Source organism: Nomascus leucogenys, chromosome 3, assembly GCF_006542625.1.
Source record: "Nomascus leucogenys isolate Asia chromosome 3, Asia_NLE_v1, whole genome shotgun sequence".
In the NCBI taxonomy this organism is placed as follows: domain Eukaryota; kingdom Metazoa; phylum Chordata; class Mammalia; order Primates; family Hylobatidae; genus Nomascus; species Nomascus leucogenys.
Genome location: NC_044383.1, coordinates 49,977,907 through 50,005,074, shown reverse-complemented (window position 1 = coordinate 50,005,074; position 27,168 = coordinate 49,977,907). Strand labels below are relative to the sequence as shown.

General features: G+C 37.4%; 1 protein-coding gene across 1 annotated transcript in view; it reads left to right on the top strand.

Moving 5' to 3' along the window:
- PCDH15 (protocadherin related 15) overlaps nucleotides 1-27,168 on the top strand; it is a 979,523-nt gene that overhangs the window by 468,271 nt on the left and 484,084 nt on the right. Inside the window, exon 8 of the mRNA XM_030809305.1 lies at nucleotides 1,291-1,461. Within this exon, the coding sequence (XP_030665165.1) occupies nucleotides 1,291-1,461 (171 nt within the window). The remainder of the gene's footprint in view (nucleotides 1-1,290; nucleotides 1,462-27,168) is intronic.

The following is a 27,168-nucleotide window of genomic DNA, read 5'->3' as shown; positions in this document are numbered from 1 at the left end:
ACCGTTATGACTAAATGTAAACTGGTATCCTGATTGGAATCCTGAAGCAGAAAACTGACATTAAGTAAAAACTAGGGAAATCTGAAGAAATTTTGGATTTTAGTTAGTAACAATGTATTCCTACAGCAAAATTGCACTAGATAAAGTTAAATGATAAGGAAGACTGTATTCAGAGCTATTGCAACAGAGAAGAGAGACCAGAATACAGACTAGATCTGAACCGATCTCTAATAGAAAAAATGGCTGGAGAGCTGTTAAACGCTCCAGTGGACTTGGGTGTGGGGGAATCACAGACCAGGTGTGTTTACTAATTGGCATTTCCAAAGGAAAATAAACTTCCTTGAATTTTCATGACAGAAAGTAGTTTTAGAAATTGGAGCAAGCCTTCCTGTGTCCATGTGTATACATATGTAACAAACCTGCATGTTGTGCACATGTACCCCAAAACTTAAAGTATAATAATAATAAAAATTAAAAATAAAAAAATAAATAAAAATAAAAATAAATTGGAGCAAGCCTCCAAAGGAAGTCAGGCTCCTCCCCTCCCACAGAAACTGGGAAATATGGGCTTTTTCCTTGACTATTACATTTCAAAGAGATGGCCCCCAGGGCATGAAAAAGATGGGCCTGGTTTGTAGAACTGACAAGCAGCTTATAAAAGATTCACATCTCAGAGGTGCAGAGAAAGAATTTACAATTACCAGGTTTCTAAAGTAAATGCTCTAATGAGATGAGGGTGACCTTTATGGTTAGGCTGTCTAGCAATGTGAACTGTTAGGTAAAGGCCTAACATACAAAAGCTTAACTACTGTAACATACTTTCAAGAAAGTTGCTTTGAAGACAATTGCATCACAGTTTACATCCTGACTCAACCACTTAAAACTGTTGGTTTAAGCAAGTTAATTTACCAATATATATTTTTTTAAATGAAAACTAAGGCTACATTGTTCCTAATTTCTTTTTTGTTGTTGTTTTTTGAGATTGAGTCTCACTCTGCCGCCCAGGCCGGAGTGCAGTGACGTGATCTTGGCTCACTGCAACCTCTGCTTCCCAAGTTCAAGCGATTCTCCTGCCTCAGCCTCTCGGGTAGCTGGGACTACAGGCGCCCGCCACCACACCCAGATTTTTGTATTTTTAGTAGAGATGGGGTTTCACCGTGTTTGCCACGCTAGTATCAAACTCCTGACCTCAAGTGATCCACCCACCTTGGCCTCCCAAATTTCTGGGATTACAGTGTGGGCCACTGCTCCTGGCCATTGTGCCTAATTGTTCGTTTTTCTCTCTAACAGGACCGTGCCCAAAATCTGAATGAGAGGCGAACCACCACCACCACTCTCACAGTGGATGTTCTGGATGGAGATGACTTGGGTCCAGTGTTTCTTCCTTGTGTCCTTGTGCCAAACACTCGTGATTGCCGTCCACTCACTTATCAAGCTGCCATACCTGAGTTGAGAACTCCGGTAAATATACTCTTATCTTTCTACTTTTATTTGCATGTTTTAAAACCCAATGGGATCATGTTCAAGTATTTCGTAGACATATGATTTATAATAGCAAAACTCACTATATGCACATTGAAAAATATTTATGTCCAAAACTATTTTCAGGGAGTATGAATACATTTTTAACACAAAGAGTAATTATATAATTTACAAAGTGGAAAGTATGTTATGAAACAACAGTCCAACATGGTTATTTTATTTTATTTTTTTACCAATAAATCACCAAGGAGTTCACTAGCCATTCTGAAAAACTCCAAATAATCACTGCAGCATTTTCTTAAATTCGTATTTAAACATGCAGTCCTAAGTTAGAGGACACACAGGTCAATAGGATATTTTTTTGGCCCAGTAGAATTCTGAAATGTTATTGGAGATTATGTTTGGCTATTTGAAGGTAGGAGCTAGCAAATACTAAATACAAATACTTACCTCTTAAAGTAAAGATACAGAAAGGTGAAGCACGAATACATATTTTCTACACTTAATCCTGTATTTTTGATAAATGCTAATGGAGCTATAAATTTCTGTCAGTTTGGATTTCACACCTTGGACCTCCCTAGATGATTGATGTACATACCTAAGAATAAGAATTTTAAGGCAGATGGATATCCTTCTGAGGCAAAAATGTCAATTTCTCCTCTAAAAGGTGTATTTGTGTGTGTGTATGTGTATGTGTGTATACACATATTCTGTTTTAAAAAATTCAATGGTCTAGGATTTAACCATTTAACCAATATTTTTGCTGTTTCCCTGGAAAGCAATCAGCTCTCTGGGTTCCCAAAATGGCTCAAAGTGTTAGAATTTGTTGGAAGCTACTTGACTTTTTTTCCTCAAAATACATGAGAAATGAGGTTCTGAGGGTCCTCTATTTGAGATTTTGAGGAATAGAACAGGAATGCCTCCTAAATGTAAAGCCAGAGTGCTTATCCAGTGTTATAATATTAATACATCTATTGGTTTTTCTCACAGTAGATCTAAAATAGTTGAGAATCACTTTTGAGTCTACTCACAGCAATGATCACTGGTCCAGTTAACTTGCATGAATAAAAAAAAAGCTGGAGAGAAAAATAAATAAATGTTATGTGCATTGGATAAAAATATGTTTTCAGCCAAATGAAGTATTTTTGCATACAAAAAAGCTAATCAGAACTCGAATGGACAAAATAGATGTAGATTACCTACAGTTATATGCCATTATGTTATTTTGTTGAATCCTAGCAAAAAAAAAAAACAAAAACAAAAAGAAAAACAGAAACAAAAAAACAAACAAACTATTAAAGATGGTGAACATAAAAATTTTCTTTGAAAGGACTGGTAAAAGTAATGATGACAAATATAATTTTTATAAGGCTGCACACCTACTGTCATCTGCCCTTTGACAAAGCTGTGAAAAGTAATGGGAAAAGAGTTCCTATTCAGTAAATGGCACTGGGAGAACTGGCTAGCCACATGAAGATTGAAGCTGGACCCCCTCCTTACACCGTACACAAAAATCAACTCAAGATGGATTAAATGTAAAACTCCAAACTAGAAAAGCCCTGGAGGACCACCTAGGCAATACCATTCAGAACAAAGGCACAGGCAAAGATTTCGTAACAAAGACACCAAAAGCAATTGCAACAAAAGCAAACACTGACAAATGGGATCTAATTAAACTTAAGAGCTTCTGCACAACTAAATAAACTATCAACAGAGTGAACAGAGCACCTACAGATTGGGAGAAAATGTTTGCAAACTATGCATCTGACAGAGGTCTAATATCCAGCATCTATGAGGAATTTAAATTTACAAGAATTAAATAAAAACATCAAAAAGTGGTTTTTTTTTGGACATGAACACTTTTCAAAAGAATACCTATATGTTGCCAATAAAAAATGAAAAACAGTTAAATGTCACTAATCATTAGAGAAATGCAAATCAAAACCACAATGAGAAACCATCACACAGTCAGTCAAAATGACTATTATTAAAAAGTCAAAAAATAACAGATGCTGGCAAGGTTGCAGAGAAAACCGAACACTTAGACACTGTTGGTGGGAGTGTAAATTAGTTCAACCATGTGGAAAGCAGTGTGGCAATTTCTCAAAGAGCTAAAAGGAGAACTCCCATTTGACCCAGCAGTCCTATTACTGGTAATATACCCAGAGGAATATAAATCATTCTGCCATAAAGACACATGCACATGAATGTTCATTGCAGTACTATTCACAGTAGCAAAGACATGGAGTCAATCTAAATGCCCATGAATGACAGATTGGATAAAGAAAATGATGTACATATATCACATGGAATACTATACAGCTATAAAAAATAATGAGGTCATGTCTTTTGCGGGAACATAGATGGAGTGGGAGGCTAATTTCCTTAGCAAACTAACACGGGAACAGAAAAACAAATACCACATATTCTCACATATAAGTGGGAGCTAAATGATGAGAACTCATGAACAGAAGGAAGGGAACAACAGACCCTGAGGTCTGTTTGAGGTTGGAGGGTGGGAAGAGACAGAGGAGCAGAAAAGATGACTATTGGTTACTGGGCTTACTAACTGGGTGACGAAATAATCTATACAACAACCCCCTATGACACGAGTTCACCTATGTAACAAACCTGTATATGGACCCCTGAACCTAAAATATAACTCTTTTTAAAAAAAGTTTCATTTTTATTTATCTTTTAAAATATCTACAAGAGGGTGGGTTTGCTCCATGACTAATCATTGTTTTCGCATGAAATTTAAACCTGTAAGTTTCAAGTATATTAGACTGGCATTAAAGTCTTTTAAAATTTCTACAAGAGGGTGGGTTTGCTCTGTGACTAATCATTTTTTGCACATGAAATTTAAATGTGTAAGGATCAAGTATATTGGGCTGCTATTAAAATGTGCATTTTTGTTTCATTCAAAAATTTCTATTCGGAAAGACAATAGCATAAAAACAAATATGCTGAAATAGATATTTAATAATTGATAATAATCTTTTTCAATCATCCACATACAAATTTGGCACTCTGTATTGCGTGTGTGTGTGTGTGTGTGTGTGTGTACTTCCAATTAAAATCCTTTTAAATATAAAAACGGAAAAAGAAAAATATATTTTTAGTATTAATTTATGTTTCTGAGTTAATATATTTAGCTAGTGTACCAGTGGGACTCCAAGAGAAGGTATATATTGAGACCGCAATAATCCAATTCAATGAGTCAGTCTGACGACTGTTTACTAGTAGTTTGTTCATTGAGGAAAGTAAAGGAAGACAGAGGCTGCTGCTTGAAAAGCAGAGTGTACAAACTTAATTTTATAAAGGATCATTGAGCTTCCTTTCCTCTCCAGATTACAGACTGAACATCTCTCTCATTCCTATGCAGTTCAGTGCTGGAGACCAGACTATACTTTCAATCTGGGGTAATAACGTAAGTGATCATAATGTCTAGAGGTTGTATAGAATGTTCTGTTTGTAATGAACTATGCTAAGCTCTGCACAAATATGAACTGGTTGAATATGTTGAATATACACAAAAACGTTTTTGGTAGACAGTTTAAGTATATAGATACAGATATAATTTAGGAAGAGTAAATAAAATTAAGATACATTTGAGTCCTGGCTCTACACGCAAAAATTAATAGCAGGTTTTTTCTGGCTCTGGCAGCCTGGGTTAAGTTGGAGATTCACTCGGTAGGTGGACATAGTTGTTGAAAAATATTTATATCCAAAAGTATTTTCAGAGAGTATGGGCAAATTTTTGGTCAGAATGCCTCACTCTCTCCCTTGTTGTACTATAATATTCATATTTTGAGTATCAGTACTCAAAGCAGAACTAGTCCAAGGATAAAACTTATCCAGTCTTTGGATGACAAACCCAATCCAATATTAAACATTGCATATCCTAACATAAGGAGAATAATGAACTAATGGTGAAGAAATTAAGTCAAGAAATTTTTTATGCTCTGAATCCTTTGTAAAGTAGTATTTTGGCAAAGAGCTTGAGAGATCCTGAGGATAGTGGGTTCTTGCCAGTAAAAAAAGGAGGTCTTTAACTGAAGATCAATAAATATTTTTTTGAACAATTATTCTTTTATTTTCTTTTAAAACTGTGCTTTTTGAATTAAATATTATGGAAGAAATTCTGGAATGATCAATCTTGATCCTTTTATCATTTTTAACAGATTGAGCCATTCCTTAACATACTTTGAAAAAATGAGAATTTAAGATTTATACATTTAAGTAATTATGGCAAATATTTATTTTTTTATTTCATTTACAAAAATATAGATATATTTACTTGTAAGCCTAGGCACTTGGTCAGATTATCAGTCACTTATAACAGGCCACCAAAACTTAGTGGGCTCAAACTACAATCATTTAATTTGCTCACTAAACTGCAATTTTAGCAAGACTTGAGAAAACATCTTATCTTTGCTCCACGCAGCATCAGCTGTGGTACTTTAACTGAGGGCTGGGTGCCACTTTCATAATGATTGACTTAGATGGCTACCAAGTTGATTTCGGCTGTTGGCTGGTGCTCATCCAGAGTTGAATACTGAGGCTTCAATTTCACCCCACTTAAGCCTCTTATAGGATAAATCCTTATGCATTTTTTCAATTGAACAGTAGCATACATTTATGTGTTTGCTTGATTGGTTGGCTGTTTTTTCCTTTGCAGTGTAATTTATCCCTGGACAGAAAAATGAATGATATATTAACATATTTTCTATGTGTTTACTGTGTATACCTTCCTTTAATTATTGCACCATGTGGTTTTCAGTATTTCAACATCAGTTGCTCACTAAACGTGGTCATCTTTTTCTCTCCCCCTATTTAAAACCATTGTATTGGATCCCAATAATTTCTAGTGACAAACATCTCAACTTCAATCTTTGTCTTAAAAAATCTAGCTTTCATGTCAGAAACAGCTTCTCTGGTTTATCTATGGTACCCTCACCCTCCGGGGAAGGTTTCTCAGTTATCAGAAAAGTAATGGTGATTTTCAGTGATCTACAACACTTATCATTTCTTCTTGGCATAGCCTCACATTAAATATATTACAGTCTGGGAACTCTCTCCTCTCTTGTTTTTTTATGGAAGTACTGTTTTTTCTCATTCCCTTGGTGGCCTTGGATTTCGCCTCTTAAATCTTTGATGGCTTTTATTTATTTTGAAATTTATTTTAAAATTATCATTAAATTGTAAAGATTTCCAAGGCTTCTCTCTTTTGTATTCTTTTTTTCTCTCTTATTGTTTTACTAAGATTGAGTTGAGCAAACCTATATAGAGTTCTATTTTTCCTCAAATAGGGATTATGTATTTGTTGTAGATAAGTCTTCTAACTTGAAATCTGTCTTGAGTTCCAAGTTTGCATTTCTCATCTTTTTCTGGATATTTTTAACTGTGTTTCCAGCAGATGCCTCATTATTCTTTCTATTCAATTCTAATGTATCCATACTTACTACATATTGTTACTCCTGGGGTCATTATTGATTTGAACCTAGACTTCAATGACCTCCATTCCAAACTCAATCAATCTCCAAAGCCATTTTCTGCATTACCTATATACTGTTACTCAAATCTGTTTGACACCTGCCTATTTACACTGTCAAAACATCTATTTAAAGACATACTCTAAACTTGGCATCCGGCCTCCAGTCTCTCCTCTAACCACCATCACAATAAAGCCAAAGTTGTTTTTGTTTTTGTTTTTCAATACAGTGCTGATCTGATTTTTTGATGTTTAAAAAGGTTCAGTGTTTTCCATCATACACCAAATGAATTCCACGGCTTTTATCTTATCATTCAAAGTAACTTTATATCTGACCACTTTCCAGTCTCATCTCTTCTAACACACATAGTACAACTTGTCTAGGCACACAGAACATCACATATGACCCTGAACTTCTCTGAGAATTGCCCTACTTTCTCTCTGTTTCATATGTTAAGCACATATTTGTTATTGAAGGTTCATATCAGTTAATCTAAAATGATAGATCCTCAAAACTAATAGTTTCTCTTTGTGATCCCATTTATTCCTACTATAAATATTAAACTCTTCATTACAATGTGTTCATTTACTATGAATGTTTTTCTTTCACTACACTATGAGTTCTTTAAACTTCTTTGTCATCATATCCTAACTTGAAACCCATTGGCTTCACATAGTAGATATACAGTATTTTTTTTTTTCTTTTTTTGAGATGGAGTCTCACATTGTCACCAAGGCTGGTGTGCAGTGACACGATCTTGGCTCACTGCAACCTACACCTCCTGCGTTCAAGCGATTCTCCTCTCTCAGCCTCCCAGGTAGCTGAGACTACCAGCGTGTGCCACCACACCTGGCTAATTTTTGTACGTTTTCAGTTGAGACAGGGTTTCACCATGTTGGTCAAGCTGGTCTCGAACTCCTGACCTCAGATGATCTACCCGCCTTGGCCTCCCAAAGTGCTGGGATTATAGGCATGAGCCACCGTGCCCGGCCTGATATTTTTTGCATATTTTGAATGGAATTAACTCATCAAATGTTCAAAATATGTTTATTATGTAATAAGTCATTGAATATAAATATGAATAATCATGGCTCTTGTCCTCTCAGTCTCAATTAAAGTATATTGGTTGTAAAGGTACATATGTGAAGTGTGTGTGTGTGTGTATGTGTGTGTGTATGTACATATATATATGTTTGTGTGTATAATTACTTACTGTAATTGCAGATTATCCAAATATATTATTTATTTTATACAGTCTAGATCAAGTAATCATATATCCCATTTGCCATAGAAAGTCCCAGATTATAATTCTTGTCCCAGCATATTGTTAATAATGTCTCCTTTTCTTTTTAATAGTGTTCTAAATATTAAAGTATATCCTCACTGAGTCCCTTGGCCAATCACTTTCAAAATTTTTTCTGTGGATATCTTTTGGGGACAGCGAAGTGATGAATGAAGAGGGAAACAATTGGTAGCTCCCAAACTGCCCGCAACCTTTTAATGCGAAGATCATTTGTCAAAATATTTTAAAGAAACAAATGATAAATAATACATCTAGGGTGAACATATGATGTGACTGCCATTTTTTTCTTCCCATCAACAATTGCACACAAACACAAACTAAAATTCAGCAAGTATTGTCTTGAATGTGAAATTGTATTGTGATTCTAAAAGTGGTGTGTGACATGGGCGCTTGTCTGGGGGTCAGGGAATAGGGGAGGGATAGCATTAGGAGAAATACCTAATGTAGATTATGGGTTGATGGGTGCAGCAAACCACCATGGCACGTGTATACCTATGTTACAAACCTGCACATTCTGCACATGTATCCCAGAAATTAAAGTAAAATTTTTAAAAAGTCGTGTGTGAAGTAATACGAAAGCAAAGGAATCCTTGGTTCTCCTTATCATTGGTCAAAATGTATTTGGACAGGTTCAACTATATTCAACTGTAATATACCATGGCACCAATTATAGATAATGTGAAGACATTGAAATTTTTAGTGGGATAAATAAATAATAAGAAACAGATATAAAATAACTATTAAGTAGGCAAAAAAAGAAACAATAGAAAGGAAGAATTGAGTTCGTTAGTTTAGTTGAATGAACAAAGTCACTATTCTGCTGAATAACAAGTTTGAAGCCTAACTCTTCTTTTTAAGGAGTTTGTTCAAAGTATTACTTTAAATTAAACTTTGAGCTATTTTTTTCTGTGAAACACACATAAAAGTAAAAGATGTCAGGTCCTTAAGCTTGTACCTGATGTTTACAAGTTTTTCTACACATTTATTCTGAAACTCTGTGATGGCTTACTCAATTATGAGGGAAAATTTGCAAAGATGTTTGCCATCACAATGTAAGATAGTTTGTAAGCACTCAGAGTCTGAATTGAAATCTTGTGTGTTGTTGGGTATGTTGCTTAATTTCTCTAAAACTCAGTTTGAACTTGTCATCCACAAAATGAAGGTAATAGCTCAGATACGTGGTTTTTGTGAGTACTGTAAAGGATTTATCAAGCATGCTTAACTAGTTACCAGCAAATAGTAAGAGTTTAACAATATTTGCTATTGTTACTATTATTATTGGCAATGGAAATTTTTTGTCTGGCTTGGTGTTTACTCAGAGACACATGGGAAGAAGTAGCTAATTCAGATTAGTTATTAATTGGAATTTCTAGCTTTAAAACTGAGTTGTATGTAGATAGTACCTAATTTATTCTGATTGCACTACTTCTAATTAATTCAGTATTATTTTGGATTTTTAAAGGAATGCAATCTATTTATTCAAAAGAACAGTGGAGGTATCTTTTTAAATAAACAGAGTTGGCATTGTCACTATTTGTGCTGAATTAATTATGCAGTATATTATGACTTTGGGGGGAGGGAGCAGCAGATGCCATATGCCACAAGTTGATACTGCGAGCCAAAATATATCAATGAATCAAATTTTAAATGTCAGACGGGGAAGTATCTTGCTCCCTTTGCTTCTTTTTTAAATAAATATAAAAACAATAGATTATAGTAATGTTTTCCAAATTGTCCCACAGAGCCTCCTGCTGGGCTGTGGTCGTTCAGGGTTTCCCCTATAGGTAAACACAGGACTTCTTCGCCTTATAAATTTGGCAGTTGTGCTGTTTTTCCACACACTAATGCAGAAAGTTTTTCAGGATTTACTTTAATTGTAAAATAATTGGCTGCTAATTATAAATTATACAGAAACATTTAAAAAGATTAGACACATATTAAAAATCAGAAATCCTCAATCCTCAAATCCCAGTCCCCAGGATAACCATTATTAATTTGATGAATGTCTTTCCAAGTACCTGGAGCCTGACTGAAGCAATTATATATATATATTATATATATATAAAATATATATATATAAATATATATTATATATATATAATATATATTTTATATATATAATTTCAAACAAGCCAAATGACTCTGGCCTACATAAAAGTAAACTATTAGAAGATTCATTGTGGCCTCACAGAATCTACTGGTAACTTTTTAAAGGAATTAAGAGCTGAAGGTTGAGAACAAAAGCCATACTTACATGTTTTAGAGGTTGGAGATGGATCATGTGATTTGGCATGACTATATAGACAGGATGTAATTCTTTGTCTTTCTAACCCAATGCAAATTTGAGGGAGAGAGCAACTGATTGACCTAGCTTGAATCACATGCTTGCCCTTTGACCAGAGGGAATGGAGCCTGGGATAGTTAATTTTATGCATTAGCTTGGCTAAGACATGGTACCCAGATATTTGTCAAATATATCTAGATATTGATGTGAAGGTATGCTTTTAGATGATATTAACATTAAATTACTAGACTTTGGATCTGTGATATCTGTTGGCTGCATCCAGTCAGTTGAAGGCTTTAAGTAAAAAGACTGACCTCCCTCAAAAAAATGAGGATTCTGGCAAACTATTTTTGTACACAAACTATGACAATTCTTCCCTATGTCTCCAGCCTACTGGCCTATCCTACAGATTTTGAACTTGCCCGACTCCACAATCACATGAGCCAGTTTCTTAAATTATCTTTCTCTCTCTCTGTCTATCTCTGAGAAACATACACATATACATACATATGCACACATTTTATTGTTTCTGTTTCTCTGGAAGATAACAACCAATACAGGGCCCCTGATGAAAGTGTGTCTAATAGAAAAGGTAATTAATTTAAAAACAGATATATTGTTAAAGGGAAATGGATGCTGGGCAGCTGAAAAACCAAATATTTAAAGCAAATGTATAATCAAACCATCAAACTTTTTTTTTTCCTGGAGTCTTACTATGGTTGTCTACCAGGTTTGCCTGAAATCTGGTCAGAATGGCATTGAAAAATAGACATTAGATCACATCTCTTCTATGCTTCAGTGCTATGATAGCTTCTTATTAAGTAATCATATCTAAGTGTCTTCCTTTACCATGACCTGTAAGGTCCTACACAGTCGTGTCTCACTTGCCTCATCCCATCTGCTTCCACTACCTCTCTTCCTCCTGCTTCCTGGTCTTCTTTCTGTCCTTTATCATCCCATATTCTTTGGCTGAGGGGAAATGTCTTTGTGTGCCATTTTTTTTTCCAGAGTATTCTTTTCTGATATTTTCTTATGGCTGGCTCCTTTAGTTATTTAGATTTCACTTCAAATGTTACCTCCTTAAAAAAGGCTTCCCTAATAACACAGTCTGTAATAGGTTCCCTCAAGAATTAGATAATACATGACTGTTTTCTGCAGATTAGTTTACTGTGTGGAAATTTCTTGCATATTCATTTCATTGATTTATATTTGTCTGCTTCCTTCAAAATATAAAAACATCTGAAAACAGAGACTTTCCCTATATCATTTGCTATCTTATCACAAACCGTTAGGATGATGCCTCAGATATAAAATGCTCAATTAATATTTACTTATATGGAATAAATTAAAACTTCCCTATCAATATATATATTGTACTTTTTATAATAGCTGCATAGAATGACTTTGTATAAATGTACCTTAATTTATTTGTCTGTTTTATATTTTGGAATTCTGTGTACAGTATTACTTTTTTAAAAAGTGCTTCACTGTTTAAAAAAAATGCCTAGATAAAATATATTCCTCTGTAAGGAGATATATTTCTCTCTGATGTGTTCTTTTGTTAGCAAAACTAAATTTATATTACATATCCTGTATTTAAGTTCTTGATTAAAACAAATAATGAGGGACATGCTAACGTATTTTAATAGTTTTAAGTGTTGGGGCTTATGTGTGGCTAAAAGATGGTTTTGAATTCAGTTAGGTCATCAGAAAAGAAATTATGTGCGTAACACTTTAAAAAGTTATAAATATAGCTGTAAGATTGTTCACAAGCAGTTTTGCAGCTTTACTTTCAAGAAGCCATATTATATGTATTGGGCTTTATGATTAAGATTTTTTCTGAAAGAATATTACTACTCAACTATAATAGCTCTAAACCAACTTGATTTGTAGGCGGTCTAATAGTGATTTCCTTGAATTTCATTTTGTTTACTAACATATTCTGCAAAAACGTACAAAAAAAAGGGAAATAAATAGACTATGGACACAGCAATGAATTTACCTACTTCCCAGGTGATGTTAGTTCATGATGCTTTCAAGACCTTTAGAAGAAATCTTATACATAAGCCACTGTCATCTCCTGTCCCTGTTTCTACTTTTGCTCCCTAGCGCTTATTTTTCACACAGCCAATCAGGGTAATCTTTTAAAAGCATAAATCAATTCAAGTTACTCTCTTGCTTAAAATATTCCAGTGACTTCCAATTGTGGTAAGAATAAAATTCTCGGTGCCCGTGTATGGCTTACCAAAGTATACATGATTATTCAATTCCTGCCTATCTGCTGCTCTGCTGCCAGGACGTTTTTTTCCTATCCCTTGGACATTCTAAGTTTGTTCTCATGCCCAAGCTTTTGCTATTCATTTTGTGTAAAACTCTTTTCTCAGGACCTGCAATCATTGGTACACTCTCATCAATCAATACCAGGTTTCAGGAAACAATATAACTTCCCAAATTTCCTGACAGCTCTTCCTAATGTAGATTTGCTTTAAACAACAACAAAGTCATAGAGATTAATAAAAAAGTTTTATTTGTTTTTGTTGGTATATAGAGGTGAATACAATTTATAGTAGCTCTGTTTTCAGTGCGATTTCCTTGCATCTCGCAGGTGGCTTATGCCAATGTTAATAATTTAATGGGAAACAATGATATAGGTGAGTAAATAATATACAAGACAGCTGGCTCATTTTAATAAAATTGAAAAAAACCTTGCCATGTCAAGATAATCAAATAATAAATATTATTGGTATGATAAATATTTATGCTGGTAAGTCAGAGTTGTAATAAACATCCAAAAACCTCTAAATTCCTAATCACTAAAACATGGGCAGACAATTTATCTGAAGACATGAAATGAAACAGCACTTTGTTTCTTAAAATATTACTTTTAAGGTAACATTTTGACACAGGAGAACAAAAAGGAGAAATGTAGAATGGGTAAGTATATCTCTGTCAAGAAGCATCTCTTTAATATGATTTGACGGTTATATACAAGGGTTTGCATTTATCAGCCTTGCATGCATGCATTGGGTTCAAAAGTTATTTAAAACACTGCTTTTACTCAGAATGCTTATTTGTCAGTCTGGTTGCTTTGGTATGAAGTGTCAGAAATAAAGGACTTCTTGGACTGTATACTTAGGTTATAAATATTTCCTGTGTTGAGAAGCAATTTTATACCACACAGTGTTTACAGAGTGTATACCTGATTAATAACACACATTTGGTCCTTAAAAATCACATTCTCTTGTATACATTGCAGAGTATCTTACTTATAATACATGCATGATATGACTTTCAGTTGCGTTACTCTAGATTTTGAGTTCTAATTATTGTCACTATTATATAGCAATACATTTCCACATATTAACATCTGCAGAGAAATGTACATGTGTGTGCATAAATATATATATACATATATATACACATACATATATATTTTTATATATATGTATATATGGAATACGGAATTTTTTCCATTTGAAACAATTGTGATAATTGGGGAACCCTCTTAGGACATATAAACTCTTTTTTTGCAATATTTTTGGTCTGTAGAATTATATATGCAGTTTTCTTTTAGAAAAAAAATGCATACAGAGATTAAGAATAAAGTGACAGCAGTAATTTGACCTTATCAGCAATTCTCTGAGTGATAATTGCCTTTGTAATCTATTGCCCCATCTGCTAGGTGGTGGAAGTTCCTCTCAGTCAAGAACTGTACCAGTTCTTAAAGCCAGTCCCTTCTGAAGGCTCCTACTAGCCGTGGAAATTACACATAGAAGTGACTCATTATTCAATAAAGTTTCCTATTTTTCTTGTTATCCAGATGGAATTGAGCTAAGTTTTGTAAAGGAAGTGGGGAGGTATATAACATTCACTTTTTAAATTGTTAATATGTGTGGGTGTATATATTTATGGGGTACATGAAACACTTTGATATAGGCTTGTAAAGCATAATAATCACATCGTGATAAGAGGCCTTTGTATTTTTACTTTGAAAAGTAAACTGAATGCATTTTGAAATAAAGTTGTAAAATTTCTCAAATGGAAAGGTCAGAGGTCAAAGGAGGAGCGACCTACTAGAGTACCTATTATGTGTTAGGTAGTTATATAAACTATCCGATCACAACAGAGCAAACATTTGTTGTAGTCTGATCGACTGTCACAAAAAATACCACAAACTAGGCATTTATGAAAACTAAAAATTTATTTCTGACAGTTCTGGAGGTTGGCATTCTGAGACAAAGGCACCAGTAGATTCAACATCTGATGAGGTCCTGCTTTTGGCTCATAGTTAGTGGTGTCCTCAAATAGTGGAATGTGTGACGGGTCTCTCTTAGGCCTTTCATTTATTAAGGGAACTATTGTTAACACCCCTCACGACCTAATCACCTCCCAACCTTCTAATACCGCCATCTTGAGGGTTAGGATTTCAACATATGTATTTTGGGGAAACACAAAAATTCAGACACAGCTGGAACTTACAGTCTAGTCTAAAACAACAAAGTGTGTCTCACACAAGTTTTGCCTGTACTACATTTTCTCCGTACATGCAACAACACATAATATCTAAGGATTCAGTAGGAGTTATTGACCTGATTTTACCATCTAAATAACATCACCTAAAACATATTTCTAGGAAGTGAATGGGTGGGAGTTAGGGTAGATGTATCTAACCTAGTAAATATCATCTTGAAATAAACCACTAAGAGATTTATTTGAAAATCCAGACTGCTATTCATTATTATCTATGCAGTTAAATATATTTCTGTTACTAACACAAGCAGTATGTTATGTTGATTTTGACGGGAATTTTAAAAAACGGTTTTACATTTTATTCCTAAGGCTAATATTATTTAATTTAAACACTATAAAAGCAGCCAGCCACCGCAATGTAGTCACTATAACCACCACTGCAGTATTTCTTTGTTGATTTGTAAGGGATATATAAAGATAAGTGAGAAAAGACCGTAAAGAAATTCCCAGAAAAAATATATCAGCTCTTACAGATGTGGTGGGTGCTATGAAGTGTTACATGTGTAACCACTGAGGCAATCAATTCTCCCCTCTCAATTACCTTCATCCCCACATGCTAGGAATGTTGCAGACTAGTGAAAATTACTTGAGTCTCTCCTGAGGAATTGCCCTTCATTTAAGACAAGCATTTCACACAAACTCATCGCCTATCCCTGGAAGCATAGTATCAGATGGCTGGTCAGTGGGGCTGGAGAGAGTTATATCAAGGCCCAGTCATCTAGACTCAATGCATGAGAACTCTGGAAGCCATTCATTTTAAGATATTCTGTGGGCTTGTTGTCTCTGCCTGGATTATACTTCTTTTCAACTCCTCTCTCTCTCCCCAATTCTACTTCCTTTATTCCTCTATAAGTTAATTCCCTTATAAACATCATACATGCAAATTTACCTGAGAGTTTGTTTTCCAGAAAACAAACTTAGTACAGAGGAATATCTTTGCGTTGGTTCCTAAAGAAATATTTTAGAGATTTCATTTATTTTGTACAACAGAATGATAGAAGACTTATATTTTGGATACAATCAATTAGTGTTTTACCTGGATCATAACTTGCATAACTAGCTTGTAAATATGTGTCGTACCCTACCTCAAAGAGTCTGATTTAATGTTTTGGATGAGGCCTAGGAACTTGTGTGTCCAGAATTTGATCCTTCCAGTGGGTTCTTGGTTTTGATGACTTCAAGAATGAAGCCACAGACCTTCACAGTGAGTGTTACAGCTCTTAAGGATGGTGTGTCCGGAGTTTCTTCCTTCGGATGTTCAGATGTGTTGGAGTTTCTTCCTTCTGGTGGGTTCGTGGTCTCGCTGACTTCAGGAGTGAAGCCACAGACCTTCTCAGTGAGTGTTACAGCTCTTAAAGCTGGTGCAGACCTAAAGAGTGAGCAGCAGCAAGATTTATTGTGAGGAGTGAAAAAACAAAGCTTCCATAGCGTGGAAGGAGACCCAAACAGGTTGCTGCTGCTAGCTCGGGTGGCCGGCTTTTATTCCCTTATTTGGCCCCATCCACAACCTGCTTATTGGTCCATTTTACAGAGCGCTGATTAGTGCGTTTACAATCCTTTAGCTAGACACAGAGTGCTGATTGGTGCAATTTTACAGAGTGCCGATTGGTGCATTTACAATCCTTTAGCTAGACATAGGGCGCTGATTGGTGAATTTACTATCCTTTAGCTAGACACAGAAGTTCTCCAAGTCCCCATCTGACCTAGAAGCTCAGCTGGCTTCACCTCTCAATCCCTCCTCTAAACAGGACACGCCAACTTCTGTTAGGAATTGGGCGATGACCACTCTAGGTACTTCCTGCTGGATAGGTGTGAAGAAGGGGCCCTGGAGCTGTAGTGTCCTCCAGAGGGTAGCTCTTTAGGCCTGTGAAAGGGCCAGTCAGTCAGTCCAGGGATCCTTCATAGAAGTTGTTAGTTGAGTTCATTTGGGATTCCATTTCTAAGACCATCTATAGCTTAATGTCCTGGATCCTAGAGGAAACAAATTTGACAAGGAGGTTAAAAATACAGGGCCCAAAGGTGAGTAATAGCAAAATGGCTGCTACCAGAGCTAGAAAGGGGAGAAGCCATGTCGCCCAACTCTAGAGGTTGGTGTAAGAGTTTGAAAGGCATTGTCTGATTTCAGAAGCCTTTTCCTGTAAATGCCAGGCAGCATCTCTTACTATCCCTGACTGGTTAGTGTAAAAAAAACACTTTTCCCCTAAGAAGGTGCAGAGTCCTCCTTTCTCAGCAGTGAGGAGGTCTAGGCCTCAGCAGTTTAGGAGTGTCACTGCTGCCAAAGAGTCTATTTGGGATTGTAGAGTAAGGATAGATTTCATTATTTCTTGCAAACTGTCTGAGAATTCCTTTGAGAGTGTGTAGTAGTAGGATGATACATGTTACACTGTTAACTTTTAGCAAACTTTAGTTGAAAACCTTGTAATTTGGGGATCATAATTTTTCTTTACTATTAATGAAAACCTCGTTCAGTCCATATTAACTTAGAATTGGTATAGATAGCTCCTTCCTGATTCTGTAAGTACTTTAAGATTTGGCTGAGTGCAAACAACTCGCACGTTTGAGCAGACCAATTATTGGGCAATTTTCCTAACTCTGCTTCTACAAGAGTTTCCTTATCACTTGCTGAATACTCATTGTGTCTTTTTCCCTTAATTGCCTGGGAGGAACCATCTAACGTCCTTTCCTGAAGGGAGTTCCTCCTAGATCTGGTCAGACCTTTGTATGGTAATACATTAAGATTTAGATCCCTGTTTGCAAACCTGCTGGATTAATAATTTTTGATAGGAAGGCTATGGGTTGTCAGTAGCCTCAGTGCTTTTGGGCTATGCCCTTGCTTACACTGACAACAAGGTGGTATTGGAGTGTTATAGGGTTACAGAGAAGACTTTTATTTATCAATTATACATTTAAAATTTTCCCTGGCTTTTAAAGGAATAGGGTACACCGTTTTTTCTTTACTACTTCTATCTCCTTCTTTCTCTCTCTTTGACTTCTTCTTTGTCTGTCTCTCTCTTACTGACTCCCTCTTTGTCTCTTCCTCTTTATCCTTCTTTGACTTTCTGTCTCCCTGTCTCTTCCTCTCTCTCACTCTTTGACTCCTTCTTTGTCTCTGTCTCTTCCTCTCTCTGTCTCCTCCTTTTTGTCTCTCTGTTTCTTCCTCTGTCTTTCTCTTTCTGTCCCTTTCCCTCTTTCCTTTCTGCTGGTCTTTCCCTGCCTCTGCAAGCTGCTTATGCTGCTGTTCTCCCCTCTCCTTCCCCTTTTTGATGGCTTCGGCAGTATAAGACTGCCACTTCCTTGGGTTTTTGCACTGCGTGCAATAACTGCATGATTTCCTTGTGGTATTTAATGGGGGTTCCCCCAGAGTTTAGGAACTCCCTTTCTTTCCGTATTGCAGCATGGGCACATAGGATTAGATCAGCATACTTACTATCTGTAGCAAAGTCCTCCAATTACAACAGAGGAGGTGGGAGTAATACCTGGTTACAGGCTCTCCCAGGATTCCTTGGATGGTAACGGACCTTTAGGACAGTTGTCTGGGACAGGAGATTAACACTGAGAAGGCCTTGCCAGTGTCCAGGAGGAAGTCAATTTCCTGGTCATCAATAGTTAAATGTACATGGGGCTCAGTGAGGGTGATGACATGAGCTGTCACTTGCCCCAGGCACCCTCAGTCCTGTTGCTGGATCATCTGTTTGGGGGCTTCTGGCCCAGAGAACCTTTGCCCTCTGGGGCAGTGTGCCTTCCAGTGATTGCCTCTGCACAGTGGACATGGATGAGGGGGCGGCTTGTTTCTCATTGGACAATCTTTTTTAAGGTGTCCTTGCAAACCACACTGGTAACAAGCCCCACTGGGTGATTGGCCTGCTCCATTTTCTGTCCTCTCTGAACCACCAACGTAGGTTTGTCAGAGGGCCATGACTAAGGCTGCAGCCTTTCTCTGATCTCGCTTTTCCTTTAGGGCCTGTTCCTCTTGATCCCTATTATAGAACACCAAGGTTGCCAGGTTTAATAATGCCTCCAGATTTTATTCAGGGCCAAGGGCTCTCTTTTGGAGCTTTCTTCTGATATCTGTGGCTGATTGGGTAATAAACTTATCTTTTAGGATCAATTGACCCTCTAGTGAGTCAGTTGACAGGGTAGTGTATTTCCTTAAGGCCTCCCATAAGTGCTCAAGGAAGGCAGGATTTTCTTCCTTTCCTTGAGTTATGGTGGACATCATTGAATAAAGCATGGGCTTTTTCCTAATTCTCCTTAGTCCTTCTAAAATACAGTTCAACAGATGTTTATGACTCCAGTCCCCAGGATCTGAGTTGAGGTCCCAGTGTGGATCCATACTGGTCACAGCTTGTTGACCGGTAGGGAATTTGTCCCTTTCTTCAGCTGTAATTCTATCATTTACTTGACTAAGATACCAGGTATCTCCAAACTCTCAGGCTGCAGCTAAAGTCACATTCTTTTCATTAAAGGCCAGGGTTTGATCTAACAATAGCATGACATCTTTCCAATGAGATCAAAGGTTTGCCCTAGACCCTGTAGGACATCTGTATACCTATCAGGATCATCTGAAAACTTCCCCAGGTCTGCCTTGATCTGCTTTAAATCAGAGAGGGAGAAGGGGACATGTACCTGGGTTGGGCCAAATTCCCCTCCCCCTACAGCTTGAAGAGGACATAACTGATAGCCTGGGGGTTTTTGTGGTCCTTTGGAGATTTCTTTTCTTGTTTCCCTCTGGGCAAGGGAGATTAGAGGAGGCTTGTCATTAACAGGAAGGGGAGCTATAGAGAGGCTAGGATACGGGGGAAGCTGAGAGGTCCTCCTGTGGGATGTGAATTGCAAGCTTTGCATAGTTGTGGATTCTCCTTCAATGAAAAGAAAGCTTGGACATAAGGTATTTCACTCCATTTGCCTTCCCTCTTACAGAAAAGATCAAGCTGCAGGATAGTATTGTAATTTATACTTCCCTCAGGTGGCCATTTTTCCCCATCAGAGAGAATATTGGGGCCAAGCCATAGTGCAGAAAAAAATGAGCTGCCTCTCTTTCAGGGTTTGCGGGTCAAATTGGTCCCAATGGCTTAGGATGCATTTCAGGGGTGAGCCCATTGATGCAGGTTTCCCATCTGAAAGACAAAACCGCCTGCGGTTTTGGTTTGTTTGTTTCTCCCCCTGCCCAAGAACCCACAATGATCCCTGGACCCTGCTGATCAGAATAGTTACACTCACTACGTGGCAGCAGAAACCCCTCTTGCCCAAGCACCCACAACAGTCCCTGGACCCTGCTGATGGGAATAGTTGCCCTCACCAACACAGCAGCAGAAACACTAGTTTTCCTCCTAGACCACAAGGAGGAATGAGGAAGGTCGGATTTAGCGGCCCTTACTGACGCGTTCTGGAAAATCTGTTAGAGTCGTAACCATTATTCTGTTAGTATTGGGACTTTACCCATGCTCTATAAAGATGTTATGCCCCAAAAATGAAGTGGAGGGCCATACCCTGAGAGAGGGAAGAGATCTCCAGGGTTGGAAGAGTGACGCCTTTTGTCCTCACTTATATGAATAGGAAGGATACAATTTCTGAGGCTCCCCATATCCTAGCTTCAGGAATAGCCTTTATTAAGCCTGCTAGCCTGAGGAGGGTCCTAAAATTCCAGCTAAGATAGTCTAGCTCCCCCGACAGGGCTTTCGGAAAAAATTATGTCTTTCTGATTGGTGAGCCTGGGTGCCTAAAGAAGGGAATAGAGTCCTAGAGTTTATGCTAGAAATCATTCTTATAGGAGAAACTAGAAAAGCACCAGAGACAGAGTGGTTTTTAGAAGTGAGATTAGCCTCAGAGAAGATAGGCAAGAGGAAGTTTGTCTGACAGGCATTAGGACCCAGGAGGCAAGGGTCAGGATAGATAGGAGAGATGGGTGAGTCTCACTTGGGCAACGTGCCTTTGAGAGTTCTGCTCAGCCGCAGGTCAACCAACTTATTGTTGGGACCCTGGAGCTGAATGACTTTCCGCTCTGTCGACCCTCAGCTCAGCCCAGAAGTACAGGAAAAGTGGAAGCTGGTTGCAGGCAAACCAATGCTCCCAACGGCGAAGAGTCAGTGGCTGTAAAAGAGCCCTTTCCTAGAAAGCCTGACACCTGTATTTTTATTGCAGTGGCCGCACTGGCCACTTTTAACTGGCTGACAGGTGCCCGATATTTAGCTCCCGAATTCTAAGGAAAAATAGAACAGAATAGCAAGTGAAAGGGGTCCGATGGTACTCACAACTTGGTGATTGTCCCTTCGTGGTTGCCAAATATGTCTGGAATTTCTTCCTTTTGGTGGGTTCTTGGTTTCGCTGACTTCAAGAATGAAGCTGCGGAGCTTCACAGTGAGTGTTACAGCTCTTAAAGATGGTGTGTCCAGAGTTTCTTCCTTCCGATGTTCAGATGTGTCCAGAGTTTCTTCCTTCCAGTGGGTTCGTAGTCTCGCTGACTTCAGGAGTGAAGCCATGGACCTTCTCAGTAAGTGTTACAGCTCTTAAAGGTGGTGCAGACCCAAAGAGTGAGCACAAGCAAGATTTATTGCGAAGAGCCAAAGAACAAAACTTCCACAGCATGGAAGGGGATCCGAGCAGGTTGACGCTGCTGGCTCTGGTGGCCAGCTTTTATTCCCTTATTTGGCCCCACCCACATCCTGCTGATTGGTCCATTTTACAGAGTGCTGATTGGTCCATTTTACAGAGCACTGATTGGTCCATTTTACAGAGCATTGATTGGTCCATTTTGCAGCACGCTGATTGGTGTGATTTTACAGAGTGCTGATTGGTGCATTTACAATCCTTTAGCTAGACACAGAGTGCTGGTTGGTGCGTTTACAATCCTTTAGCTAGACAGAAAAGTTCTCCAAATCCCCATCCAGCCCAGAAGCTCAGCTGGCTTCACCTCTCACTTGAAGCTTCAACTCCAGGGTATTCTAGTTCAATATGACTGGAATGTGGCCTAAGAATTTGTATTTCAAAAACGTTAATATAGGAATTTTCAAATATATACAAAAAACAGAAGACTATCGTGACCCCCCCCCCATGAATTTATCACCCAGTTTCAACAATTACCAATTCATAGGCATACTTGGACAAACTATATCGTCTCCCATCCTTTCTTCCCACATTACTCAGATATAGTTTCATTTTATTTGAATATGTTTCAGTATATATTATGAAATGATGGCATACCACAATGCCTTTATCACAAATAATATGAGGTAAGTTAGGAGTGTTTACTTTTTAATGTGTAAAAATAATCCTAATAATCCAGAAACACTGATGTATAATTGATGAATTAATTAAAAGCTTGGTGTGTAATTTTGAAAGATTGACTCGTGTGTGTGTGATTACTGTTGCTTTCAGGTGGACACTTTTCAATTATGCTAAGTATGTACTTAATCATGTCCTAAATCCATGAATTATACAGGGTGACTTTGGTAACTATATCATTGATTTAGTAGATTTTTATCTTTTGGCATCTTGATGAGTTCTGCTTAATAAATTAGTAACATGTGTAATATCTATTTGAGGCAGAAAAAGGCTCTAATTTCTGTTTTTATACTTTAAGATCTAGGGTACATGTGTACAACGTGCAGGTTTGATACATAGGTATACAAACAAACATGTGGCATGTTTGTTTGCTGCACCCATCAACTCGTCATTTACATTAGGTAATTCTCCTAATGCTATCCCTTCCCCAGTCCCCCACCCTCTGACAGGCCCCAGTGTGTGATGTTCCCCGCCATGTGTCCAAGTGTTCTCATTGTTCAATTCCCAACTATGATTGAGAACATATGGTGTTTGGTTTTCTGTCCTTGTGATAGTTTGCTGAGAAGAATGGTTTCCAGCTTCATCCATGTCCCTGCAAAGGACATGAACTCATCCTTTTTTATGGCTGCACAGTATTCCATTGTGTATATGTGCCACATTTTCTTTATCTGGTCTATCATTGATGGACATTTGGGTTGTTTCCAAGTCTTTGCTATTGTGAATAGTGCTGCAATAAACATACATGTGCATGTGTCTTTATACTAGCATGATTTATAATCCTTTGGGTATATACGAAGTAATGAGATTGCTGGGTCAAATGGTATTTCTAGTCCTAGATCCTTAAGAAATCGCCACAATGTCTTCCACACTGGTTGAACTAATTTAAACTCCCACTGACCGTGTAAAAGTGTTCCTATTTCTTAATATCCTCTCCAGCATCTGTTGTTTCCTGACTTTTTAATGATTGTCATTCTAACTGGTGTGAGATGGTATCTCATTATGGTTTTGATTTGCATTTCTCTGATGGCCAGTGATGATGAGCATTTTTTGATGTGTCTGTTGGCTGCATAAATGTCTTCTTTTGAGAAGAATCTGTTCATACATATCCTTTGACAACTTTTTATTGGGTTTTTTGTTTTTGTCTTGTAAATTTGTTTGAGTTCTTTGTAGATTCTGGATATTAGCCCTTTGTCAGATGGGTAGATTGCAAAAATTGTCTCCCATTCTGTAGGTTGCCTGTTCACTCTGATGGTAGTTTCTTTTGCTGTGCAGAAGCTCTTTAGTTTAATTCGATCCCATTTGTCAATTTTGGCTTTTGTTGCCATCGCTTTTTGTGTCTTAGTCATGAAGTCTTTGCCTATGCCTATGTCCTGAATGGTATTGCCTAGGTTTTCTTCTTAGGTTTTTATGGTTTTAGATCTAACATTTAAGTCTTTAATCCATCTTGAATTAATTTTTGTATAAGGTGTAAGGAAGGGATCCAGTTTCAGCCTTCTACATATGGCTAGCCAGTTTTCCCAGCACCATTTATTAAATGGAGAATCCTTTCCCCATTTCGTGTTTTTGTCAGGTTTGTCAAAGATAAGTTGGTTGTAGATGTGTGGTGTTATTTCTGAGCCCAGTTTCCTGTTCCATTGGTCTATATATCTGTTTTCGTACCAGTACCATGCAGTTTTGGTTACTGTAGCCTTGTAGTATTGTTTGAAGTCAGGTAGCGTGATGCCTCCAGCTTTGTTCTGTTTTGCTTAGGATTATCTTGGCAATGCGGGCTGTTTTTGATTCCACATGAACTTTAAAGTAGTTTTTTTCCAATTCTGTGGAAAAAGTCATTGGTAGCTTGATGGGGATGGCATTGAATCTATAAATTACCTTGGGGAGTATGGCCATTTTCACAATATTAATTCTTCCTGTCCATGAGCGTGGAATGTTCTTCCATATTTTTGTGTCTTCTTTTATTTCATTGAGCAGTGGTTTGTAGTTCTCCTTGAAAATGTCCCTCACATCCCTTGTAAGTTGGATTCCTAGGTATTTTATTCTCTTTGTAGCAATTGTGAATGGGAGTTCACTCATGATTTGGCTCTCTGTGATTGACATATAGGAATGCTTGTGATTTTTGCACATTGATTTTGTATCCTGAGACATTGCTGAAGTTGCTTATCAGCTTAAGGAGATTTTGGGCTGAGACGATGGGGCTTTCTAAATATGCAATCATGTCATCTGCAAACAGGGACAATTTAACTTCCTCTTTTCCTACTTGAATATCCTTTATTTCTTTCTCTTGCCTGATTGCCCTGATCAGAACTTCCAACACTATGTTGAAAAGGAGTGTTGAGAGCGGGCACCCCTGTCTTGTTCCAGTTTTCAAAAGGAATGCTTCCAGTTTTTGCCCATTCAGTATGATATTGGCTGTGGGTTTGTCCTAAATAGCTCTTAGTATTTTGAGATATGTTCCATCAATACCTAATTTATTGAGAGTTTTTAGCATGAAGGATTGTTGAATTTTGTCAAGGCCTTTTCTGCATCTATTGAGATAATCATGTGTTTTTTGTCATTGGTTCTGTTTATGTGATGGATTACATTTATTTATTTATTTGTGTATGTTGAACCAGCCTTGCATCCCAGGAATGAAGCCTGCTTGATTGCGGTGGATAAGCTTTTTCTTGTGCTGCTGGATTTGGTTTGCCAGTATTTTATTGAAGATTTTTGCATCGATGTTCATCAGGGATATTGGTTTAAAATTCTCTTTTTTGTTTTGTCTCTGCCAGGCTTTGGTATCAGGATGATGCTGGCCTCGTAAAATGAGTTAGGGAGGATGCCCTGTTTTTCTATTGATTGGAATAGTTTCAGAAGGAATGGTTCCAGCTCCTCTTTGTACCTCTTGTATAATTAGTCTGTGAATCCTTCTGGCCCTGGACTTTTTTTGGTTGGCAGGCTATTAAATGTTGCCTCAATTTCAGAGCCTGTTATTGGTCTATTCAGAGATTCAACTTCTTCCTGGTTTAGTCTTGGGAGGGCATATGTGTCCAGGAATTTATGCATTTCTTCTAGATTTTCCAGTTTATTTGCATAGAGGTGTTTATAATATTCTCTGGTGGTAGTTTGTATTTCTGTGGGATCTGTGGTGATATCCACCTTGTCATTTTTTATTGCCTCTATTTGATTCTTCTCTCTTTTCCTCTTTGTTAGTCTTGCTAGTGGTCTTTCAATTTTGTTGATCTTTTCAAAAAACCAGCTCCTGGATTCATTGATTTTTGAAGGGTTTTTTGTGTCTCTATCTCCTTGAGTTCTGCTCTGATCTTACTTATTTCTTGCCTTCTGCTAGCTTTTGAATGTGTTTGCTCTTGCTTCTCTTGTTCTTTTAGCTGTGATGTTAGGGTATTGATTTTAGATCTTTCCTGCTTTCTCTTGTGGGCATTTAGTGGTATAAATTTCCCTCTACACATTGCTTTAAATGTGTCCCAGAGATTCTGGAATGTTGTGTCTTTGTTCTCACTGGTTTCAAAGAACATCTTTATTTCTCCTTTCATTTTGTTATTTACCCAGTAGTCATTCAGGAGCAGGTTTTTCAGTTTCCTTGTAGCAATTTTGAGTGAGTTTCTTAATCCTGAGTTCTAATTTGATTGCACTGTGGTCTGAGAGACAATTTTTTATGATTTCTCTTCTTTTACATTTATTGGGGAGTGCTTTACTTCCAATTATGTGGTCAGTTTTATAAGTGCGAGTTCAAATGAATGAGTTCAAGTCTTGGATATCCTTGTTAACCTTCTGTCTTGTTGATCTGTCTAATATTGACAGTGAGGTGTTAAAGTCTCCCATTATTATTGTGTGGGAGTCTAAGTCTCTTTGTAGGTCTCTAAGGACTTGCTTTATGAATCTGGGTGCTCCTGTATTGGGTGTATATATATTTCGGCTAGTTAGCTCTTCTTGTTGAATTGATCCCTTTAAGCATTATGTAATGGCCTTCTTTGTCTCTTTTGATCTTTGTTGGTTTAAAGTCTATTTTATCAGAGACGAAGATTGCAACCCCTGCTTTTTTTAGCTTTCCATTTGCTTGGTAGATCTTCCTCCATCCCTTTATTTTGTGCCTATGTGCATCTTTGTATGTGAGATGTGTCTCTTGAGTACAGCACACTGATTGGTCTTGACTCTTTATCCAATTTACCAGTCTGTGTCTTTTAATTGGGACATTTAGCCCATTTACGTTTTAGGTTAATATTGTTATGTGTGAATTTGATCCTGTCATTATGATGTTCGCTGGTTATTTTGCCAGTTAATTGATGCAGTTTCTTTATAGCATCCATGGTCTTTACAATTTGGCATGTTTTTGAGGTGGCTGGTGTTCGTTGTTTCTTTCCATCTTTACTGCTTCCTTCAGAAGCTCTTGTAAGGCAGGTCTTGTGGTGGCAAAATATCTCATCATTTACTTGTCTGTAAAGGATTTTATTTCCCCTTCACTTAGGAAGCTTAGTTTGACTAGATATGAAATTCTGGGTTGAAAATTACTTTCTTTAAGAACGTTGAATATTGGCCCCCAATCTCTTCTGGCTTGTAGGGTTTCTGCTGAGAGATCCACTGTTAGTCTGATTGGCTTCCCTTTGTGGGTAACTTTCTTTCTGGCTGCCCTTAACACTTTTTCCTTCATTACAACCTTGGTGAATCTGAAAATTTTGTGCCTTGGGGATGCTCTTCTCGAGGAGTGTCTGTGGTATTCTCTGTATTTCCTGAATTTGAATGTTGGCCTGCATTGCTAGGTTGGGGAAGTTCTCCTGGATAATATCCTGAATAGTGTTTTC